We start from the raw sequence: 9,074 nt of genomic DNA on the forward strand, positions 1-9,074 counted from the left end.
AAGACAGTTTTATTGCAGCCCATTCCCATAGATATGAAGCTTGTTACCCGAAGTGCAAATATATTTGTTTTATCAAGAGATAAGGAGGATGTAAGAATAATTTATATGGGACTTCTGAAAGGCGTCAGACATTTAGACAGCAAATGTTTGCCTTGTCTTAGCAGTAAAACCTTATGTCCCATTTGGGGAAAGGGTGGGTGCAAAAAAAAAAAAGTGCAATCTGAATATAAAAGGCAGCCAAGTATTGCTTGACTATTTCCAGCTTTGGTGAGGGTAAGCCCCATAGTGGCAACGATGAACTGGAGATCGGTGTGGTTGGGTTTTCTGGCTTTATCGGTAGCCAGCGTCACAGAAGTCAGATCCAGACTGGGTAAGGAACAGATTTTAGATAGGAAAGCATCTTTTTTTTTAAATTAAAAAAACAATCTTTGTGATGAATATAATCTCTAATATTTAATATGATATCTGCACAAATCTTTTCCAGTTCGCAACCATGTCAGCAGCATCTGCAGCACGTGGGGCAGAGATCACTTCAAGACCTTTGATGGAGACGTGTTCCAGTTTCCTGGTACCTGTGAGTACAACCTGGTCTCCGACTGCCACGAGTCCTACCAGGGGTTTTCTGTCCACATGAAGAGGACAGAGGAGGACGGAAACCCTACGATCAGTTACGTGGTGGTCACCATCAATGAGCTTTCATTTCACATCAGCAAGAGTCAGATTACTGTCAACTATAAGACGTAAGTAGCAGTAAAAAAAAACAAAACTGTTTAATGACATTTAAGTTTCATAAAAAGAAAACAACAACTGTATTTTAAATCATTAGTGTGACACTGCCATATCACAAGGGTGGAGTCCAAGTGGACAATAATGGAGTTTACATCAAGTTCCAGTCTAAAGTTGGATTTACTGTCATGTGGAACGGCGATGACGCAGTCATGGTAAAAACATGACAGACTCTACAAACATTAACACAGTCATTATAATACAGCCATCATTTAGACTCCTTTATCATGATTATTAAACTTTTCTTTTTTTGCTCTCATTGTATATATCATATTTGACATACATCCTATGTACATTTTTAGTAACTAATTTTCTTGATTATTTCATTAGATCACGATTATCTTTTTTACATTCTTTGAGGCAATTTTAATATTGTGCTTTTCTTTTGTGCATATTCTTTTGGTGTAAATAGGGCATTTTTAAGACTTCTTTCTGTGTTTTTTAGGTGGAAATTGATAATGACTTTGCAAACCGTACATGCGGACTCTGCGGAGACTTCAATGGCGTTCCAGTCTACGATGAGTTCATTCACAATGGTATAAATACGGTTATTTACATTGCGTTGACAAATATAATCAGGAATCTGAGACGTGACTCTGTGATTTGATGATCCACAGGTCGTAAAATCAGCCCCATCGAGTTTGGCAACAAACACAAAGCCCATCGCCCAAATGATGACTGCGAGGACCCCTATGAGGAGGAAGATGAATCACTGGAGGATGTGCCTGATTCCTGCAAGGATTTTGTGAGTTTAATAAGCAGTTTGTTTTTACTATGAAAGGCATTGTGGCAAATAGTAACTTTTCTTCTGTCTTCACCTCCTGTGGTCCTTCATAGATGACAATTTGTAAAGAAATGCTCCATTCAGAGAGCTGGGACTCATGCACCAAACTGATTAAACCTGAAGTTTACATCCAGGCGTGTGTGAAGGACATGTGTACCTGCAGCAACGGCACCAGGGATCTCTGTGTCTGCAACACGTTGTCAGAGTTTTCCCGACAGTGTTCCCACGCAGGAGGAAAACCTCCCAACTGGAGGAAACCTCACTTCTGTGGTAGGAATTTTATTCTCCGTCTTTTTAGTTATTATCTCTATGTGAAAAATTGTTGATGTGGAGAAGCAGGACCGATATTATCTTAATGAAAACAGCTCAAAAACTAAATGCTTCAGCTTTTATTGTACATATTTACCACTGATGTTATCAACGTAAGGAATAGTCAAATGTCTGTATTTTTATTGTAAGTTTCATGCATTAAATTAAGCTAATAACACACATCAGTGACCATCTCTCTTTCATCGATTTTTTATCATTACAGCTAAACAGTGTCTGTACAACATGGTGTTTGAAGAAAGTGGCTCACCCTGCATGGATACCTGCACACATCAGGACACAAGTTCACTGTGTGAGGATCATCAAATAGACGGCTGCTTCTGTCCTCCTGGTGAGTTTTCTTCACATAAAAAGTGCATGTTATCTAAAGCATCTTTTGCCGCAGCATCGCTGAAATACGAGCGTCTTTTTCAGGAACTGTGTTTGATGATATTTCCAAGAGGGGGTGCATTCCTCAGTCTGAATGTCAGTGCAAGCACGGCAAAATCTACGACACCGGAGATGTTTACAGACAGGATCGAGAGGAATGGTGAGTCAAAGGTTTCACAGCACACAAAAGGATGTATTGTTTGTAGTGTTTTAACATATTCATGTTTGTTTTTTTCAGCACATGTTTTGAGGGGAGATGGGACTGTGTGAGTCTTGAAACTCCTGCTCTGTGTTCAGTTGAAGAAGGTTCACATTTCACCACCTTTGATGGGAAAACCTTCACCTTCCATGGAGACTGTTACTACACCCTGGCCAAGGTGGAAAGCAAGGTAAAAATGTAATGTAATGATACAAAATACTGTATACAGTCATTTAATTTTTAGTAATAATACAAGCCTATTTTCTAATCTTATATTATTTCAGGATGGTAAAAGTCCAAAGTTTACGATCCTGGCCCAGTTGGTGCCATGTGCACACCAACAGTTTGACACCTGTTTGAAGGCCCTCAAAGTTCTGCTGAACAATGACAAAAACAACGTGAGTTCATATTGTAGTCAATTTAAAAACTGACAGAAGCATCTGCAACACTTTGCTGACCAATGCTGTGTTCATTCAGGTTTTAACATTCGGCCCTGATGGCTCAGTACAGCAGAACATGCAGACCGTCAGTTTGCCCTACTACTCAGGTGAAAAATTCACCTGAAATATGCTGCTTTCAGCTTTAGTCTTTGTTAATCACATCGGAAGGTTATTGATCTGATTTTGTTTCTGTCTTTAATTAAAGGGGACATCAACATATTCCACGCTTCATCCTTCCACATCTTGCTCCAGACAAGCTTCGGCTTACAAATCCAGATCCAACATGTTCCTCTGATGCAAGTCTACATCAGCCTGGCCCAGAGCTACAGAACAAAGTCCCGGGGTAGGTTCTAGTCTACACCTTTCTGAGCAGGAAGGTCATATCAACAACAAAGTCTGTAGGTGGGAATAAATTAACCTGTAACTAGAAACAAACCATTTCCTGTGAAATGTTAAATCCAGAAATATTTTTCTCCTCAGGTTTATGTGGGAACTTTAACATGGTCCTGAGTGACGACATGAAGACCCCTCAGGGGATCGTGGAGGGAACTGCAGCCACCTTCTGTAACTCTTGGAAGGCTAACCTCATGTGCGCCGACACAGAGGAAAGACTGGATGACCCCTGCTCCCTCAGTGTAGAAAATGGTAAATAGTGATGCTCTTTTAACGCTATATTATATCTTGAAGGTGTTTTATTGAAGTTAAGAGAACATTTTTGTTCCTTCTCAGAGTTGTATGCCAAACACTGGTGCACCTTGCTCCTAAAACCAAACAGCGCCTTCTCACAGTGCCGCTCAGCGGTGGACCCTGAGATCTTCTACAAGGTACAGTAAACCCTTTCATTACAGCTTTTACTGAATTTGATGGGTCTGTACGGTTTTTAAAAGTGTTGGTTGTTTCCTGCAGCGCTGCCTCTATTCCAGCTGTAACTGTGAGAAGAGCGAGGCCTGCCTGTGCGCCGTCTTGTCCTCTTACGCTCGAGCTTGTGCAGCGAAGGGGGTGATCCTGACAGACTGGAGAGAAAACGTGTGCGGTAAGGTTTTTATTGTCATATGTCACGGCCCAGATGAGTCATAATTCCTTGAGTTTGACCACTCTCATCTGTAAGTCGTGAAACTATTAAGGATTCATTTTGTTATTGTCTAAATGACAGAAAAACACACAAAGAGCTGCCCGGTGTCGCAAATCTTCTCCTACAACCACCAGAGATGCCAGCTGACTTGCAGTTCGCTGGCCTCAGAACAGCAGAGCTGCTCCTCTGACTTTGTGCCTGTGGACGGCTGCTCCTGCGCTGAGGGTCTCTATTTGAATGAAAAAGGCGTTTGTGTCCCGATGGCAAAATGTTCTTGTCACCATAATGGAGCCTACATTAAGCCAGGAAAGTCCATCAACATCAGAAATGAACACTGGTGAGTCAGTTCAGGACTTCTTCTGTGATATATTTTTTTTTTTTTGCTTTTGCCATTATATTTCAAACTGTAAATCTTATATTTCATTTTTAAGTGTGTGCAACAATGGAAAGCTTCATTGTCATTCTTGGAGAGCCCGCTCATCAGGTCAGTTTGTTTACTATATCGTTACATTTTCATCCCACACACATTTGGTCACTCTCATTGACGCAGTTTTTTGTATTTTATTACAGCATGTTCTTCTCCGAAAGTCTTCTTCAACTGCTCCTCTGCGGGTGCAGGAGAACTTGGACTGCAGTGCGCTCAGACTTGTTTAAATCTGGACAGTGACTGTGTGAGTGGATTTTCAGCGGGTTATTCGGTTTCAAGACAAGTTCTGACGATACCAACGTATTATTGTCAGTACTTGTCAGTTTGGTCAAACGTTATGATCTGTCTCCTTCTCAGGAATCCACGGAGTGTGAGTCTGGCTGTCGCTGTCCTAGTGGACTCCTTGATGATGGCAAAGGTTCATGTGTGAAGGAAAAAGACTGTCCTTGTCAGCACGACGGACATCTTTTTGCTCCTGGAACAAAACTTCCAAACCAGTGCAACACCTGGTAAGGCCAATATGGAGTATATCTATATTATTTACAACACAAACCTTGAAAACATGATTTATTACGTCAGCCTCTGTGTTTCACTGAAGCATTCAGCACAATATTATATATTACTGTTTCTGACAAATCTAGCACCTGCAAGAGTGGAAAATGGCAGTGCACTGAGAAGAAATGTCCAGGAACCTGTGTGATTTACGGAACTGGGCACTACAACTCATTTGATCAGCAAAAATTTGGGTTTCAAGGAGACTGTGGTTATGTTGCTGTCAGGGTAAATAAAATGATTGTTTACACCTTCCCCTTTTTCACTCCAAAACTACTTCTTTCTTTTAAAATACATATTTAAGCATTAACCTAATGGTAAGCAGTAAACTGGCAATTTGGATGTTCATTAATCATCATCAGTTTGTGTCAATATTAGTCCTTTTTTGAAATAACATGTAGCACACTGTGTTGTGAAATTGTTGAAATTAGGGTCAGTATTTTATACATAACTACTCTGGTTCCACTCTGGGATATGTAAAGGTGTTACATAATGGACTATTTTACCATAAACTAATAGATTAGCTTAATTTGATAGTTTAGATGTTTTAAAGTAGCTTTTCACCCTAAAACAATTCCACAAATGACCTTGTGCTTTAACTATGCAAGTATGTAACGGAGGAAAATTGAACTGTACAGTTGGACACCTCTTAGGTCAAGGGGGATCACGATTGATTTCAAGGTTCACGGGGTCAAAGGTCAAGGTTAAAGAAAACCCCTTTGTTAAAAACCTGTCTAAGGTCCTACATATGACCCTTTTGTTACTTCCAGCCTTAAAAAATGTCCTGGCTGTTTATATAAGGTCCCTTATGTACCTTTATATAACTGTCTTTGATTTATCGCTATTTGCAAGTGCAAAAAGTAGCAGCTAGCTGTAGCACTTTCAGGGCAGCCTTTGGCATTTCCAGCAGGAATAATATAATATTTCTGCTGGAATAACTGTGATAATATTGATAAAGATCAATAATTAAAACCGACACCTGTTTCTGTCCTGGATATAGTTTCTGTCCTGGGTATAAGTTACATATTTTATTTTATTTACATCAAGGCTTTTCTTCTGCATCCTTTAATAATATCAAGCAAATGTTGTCTTGAACTAACATGTTCCTAAACATATATATTTCTTTTTAGAATAAATGTGGGAACAAAACAGTTGAGAAGAACTTTGGCATTATCACAGAAAATGTACCATGTGGCACTACTGGCACCACATGCTCCAAAACGGTCAGAATTCAACTTGGGGTAAGTTCAGACATAAACATCTGATAAGTTTTCGATACCTGAAAAGTGTATTTAAATCGTATATTTCAGTCCATATTAAGCGTTCAGAAATCTCCTTTGTATTACAGCGAACAGAAATCAAACTATCAAAGGGTAAATACGAAGAGGAGGATCTGGAAGTGGGCCCACAGATTCAGTACAGAATAAGGACAGTTGGTATGTACCTGGTGGTCGAATCTAAAATCGGCATTGCAGTGATGTGGGATCGCAAAACGACTGTCCGCATCCTGCTGGAACCAGAACACAGCGTGAGTCACAGTGACTGCTATTATTTGTTGAGATTGAAACCTCTTACTGCAAGAATACTTTTGGTTTTTCATACTTTACCACTTTGTACCAATGTGTGCGTGTGCGCAGGGTGAGGTGTGCGGCCTGTGTGGAAATTTTGACGGGGATGGACTGAATGACTTCACCACTCAGGGTCAGCTGGTGGTCGACAGCGTGTTAGAGTTCGCAAACAGCTGGAAAGCGACCAGCTCTTGCCCAGATGAGGAGGAGAGTGTCGATGCTTGCGAAGCATCTCCCCACCGACATCAGTGGGCGAACCTAATGTGCGGTATCATCAAAGGCGCTACCTTCAAAGATTGCCACCACAAGGTTGGGAAACGGCTGACTGCGTGACTTTTCAGGTTGTGTGATTTGGAACATCTCTAATCGTCTCTCCTCTTCTTTTTTGCGATTGCAAAAAGGTTGATCCGCTGCCATTTTTCGATAACTGCGTGAAAGACTCGTGCGCCTGCGACACCGGTGGAGACTGCGAGTGCTTCTGCTCAGCCGTTGCAGCCTACGCTCAGGCTTGCAACGAGGCCGATGTCTGTGTTGCGTGGAGAACTCCCGACATATGTCGTAAGTTAACCCAGACACAGATCTATGCTAAATAGAACCTGCTCTACAAGCATTTAGACACTTTTGCATACATACAGTAGCTTAAGTATAAGCTTTGTTAAACCTTTGGAAGTTTTCATAAAAACTTAATTTTTAGAAACCATTTTACCCATAAAACTCCTTAGGACTCCAAAGACTTTGATTAATTCATTATGTTCAATTTTCTGGGTGGGTCAAAATAGATGTTTTGGACCCATCCAATCCAGCTCAGATAGACACAATGATGTCCTTCTGAAAAGACAGTGTCTAAAGGACTAGAGACTTGTTCTCAGGCCAGACTTGTGTTGAATTATTGGATTAGTTTAATTAAATTTTCTGAGCTCCTTGTAGAGGTGCCTTACTTGTGTATTTAAATACTATTTTTCAATGTTTGGCGCCATTCCATGAATGTAGTTCGGTTTTATATTATATAATTCAAAAAATCCATTTGGCTCAAGTTCTTCAAGTCCTTAAAAAGAAGACTTGTTTTACACTTTAGAGCTGTGGTTTCTAAAATTTTCAGCTTCTCACCCACAAAATTAAAGTTGCAGAGACTCATGACTCCAAATGGCTGGGTTAAGCCATTTACCATAGTCCTTTTTTAACTATTATAATATATATTTTACTAAAACCACTGTTTTATTTCTTTGTAACTATTGCCAATGATGATCATTTTATTTGTGTCTTTCTCTCGGTGAAAAGAATGTATTTATTTGACTCCACATTTTCAGTTGTACCTGACGTTTGCTGTGTTGCTCTTTGCCAGCTGTTTATTGTGACTACTACAACAACCCAGAGGACTGCACGTGGCATTACAACCCGTGCCACACACCCTGCTACAAGACCTGTTTGTTTCCAGATGGAATTTGTAGCAACCCGATACCTAACCTGGAGGGTAGGAACTTCGTTACAAACATCCTGTTACACTTTAGTTTTACACCAGATGCGTCCTCTTGAAAATACTTGGTGTATATGTGATTTTCTCGTCAGGCTGTTATCCCGTGTGCCCAGAAGATAAGCCTATATTTGATGAGAAGAACCAAACGTGTGTAGATGTTTGTTCTTACTGTGTTTACAATGGGACGATATATGAAGAGAATGAAGTTATTTACAATGTCAACGACAACATGGGGATGTGCTACTACGCAATCTGCATTAATTCAACTGTGATACAAGGAAGTGAACCCTGCTCGACCGCCCCGCCACCAACTACAACCCCACAATCTACAACGCCGCCCACTACAACCCCAGAATCAACCACAACAACTACACCTCCACCTACTACAACCCCGGAATCAACCACAACAACTACACCTCCAACCACAACAACCCCAGAACCAACCACAACAACTACACCTTCAACTTCCTCTAGTCCACCTACTCCAGGCTCTACTACATGTGTTCCAACTTGTGAGTGGTCTGATTGGTATAATGTGCACGATCCACTAACTGACAAAAATGACTGGGAAACATATGAAAACATCACAAACAGTGGACTACACATATGTGACAATCCAACAGATCTTGAATGTTCAGCAGTTAATGATCCAAACAATAACTTTGAGCAATGGTTGAATGAAACTAAACAAGTTGTTGATTGTGATCTGAATTATGGTTTAATATGTAAAAAGGAAAACCAGCCACGTCCATGGAAGTGTTATGACTACAAGATCAGAGTATGCTGTCCAGTTATATGTGGAACCACAACTCCAGAAACTGCACCACCCACTACAACCCTAGGACCCACCACGATCACAACAACTACTGTTCCAACTCCATCCACTACAACCCCAGAACCAACCACGACCTCAACAACTACACCTCCACCTCCATCCACTACAACCCCAGAACCAACCACGAGCACAACAACTACACCTCCAACTCCATCCACTACAACCCCAGAACCAACCACGACCTCAACAACTACACCTCCACCTCCACCTCCATCCACTACAACCCCAGAACCAACCACGA

The 9,074-nt window shown here is 40.8% G+C and overlaps 1 protein-coding gene across 1 annotated transcript in view; it reads left to right on the forward strand.

Moving 5' to 3' along the window:
- Positions 1-273: 273 nt before the first annotated feature.
- LOC108230166 (mucin-2) overlaps positions 274-9,074 on the forward strand; it is a 15,396-nt gene continuing 6,595 nt past the window's right edge. Inside the window, exons 1-26 of the mRNA XM_017406159.3 lie at positions 274-370; positions 485-740; positions 827-941; positions 1,232-1,322; positions 1,404-1,531; positions 1,624-1,840; positions 2,103-2,228; positions 2,312-2,426; positions 2,505-2,655; positions 2,750-2,863; positions 2,943-3,012; positions 3,111-3,248; positions 3,386-3,550; positions 3,635-3,729; positions 3,812-3,938; positions 4,059-4,314; positions 4,409-4,461; positions 4,548-4,648; positions 4,762-4,913; positions 5,046-5,184; positions 6,087-6,197; positions 6,305-6,484; positions 6,594-6,833; positions 6,926-7,082; positions 7,867-7,995; positions 8,091-9,073. Of these exons, the coding sequence (XP_017261648.1) occupies positions 295-370; positions 485-740; positions 827-941; positions 1,232-1,322; positions 1,404-1,531; positions 1,624-1,840; positions 2,103-2,228; positions 2,312-2,426; positions 2,505-2,655; positions 2,750-2,863; positions 2,943-3,012; positions 3,111-3,248; positions 3,386-3,550; positions 3,635-3,729; positions 3,812-3,938; positions 4,059-4,314; positions 4,409-4,461; positions 4,548-4,648; positions 4,762-4,913; positions 5,046-5,184; positions 6,087-6,197; positions 6,305-6,484; positions 6,594-6,833; positions 6,926-7,082; positions 7,867-7,995; positions 8,091-9,073 (4,485 nt within the window). The 5' untranslated portion in view covers positions 274-294. The remainder of the gene's footprint in view (positions 371-484; positions 741-826; positions 942-1,231; positions 1,323-1,403; positions 1,532-1,623; positions 1,841-2,102; positions 2,229-2,311; positions 2,427-2,504; positions 2,656-2,749; positions 2,864-2,942; positions 3,013-3,110; positions 3,249-3,385; positions 3,551-3,634; positions 3,730-3,811; positions 3,939-4,058; positions 4,315-4,408; positions 4,462-4,547; positions 4,649-4,761; positions 4,914-5,045; positions 5,185-6,086; positions 6,198-6,304; positions 6,485-6,593; positions 6,834-6,925; positions 7,083-7,866; positions 7,996-8,090; position 9,074) is intronic.

The sequence above is a fragment of the Kryptolebias marmoratus genome, linkage group LG11 (assembly GCF_001649575.2).
Source record: "Kryptolebias marmoratus isolate JLee-2015 linkage group LG11, ASM164957v2, whole genome shotgun sequence".
NCBI lineage: Eukaryota > Metazoa > Chordata > Actinopteri > Cyprinodontiformes > Rivulidae > Kryptolebias > Kryptolebias marmoratus.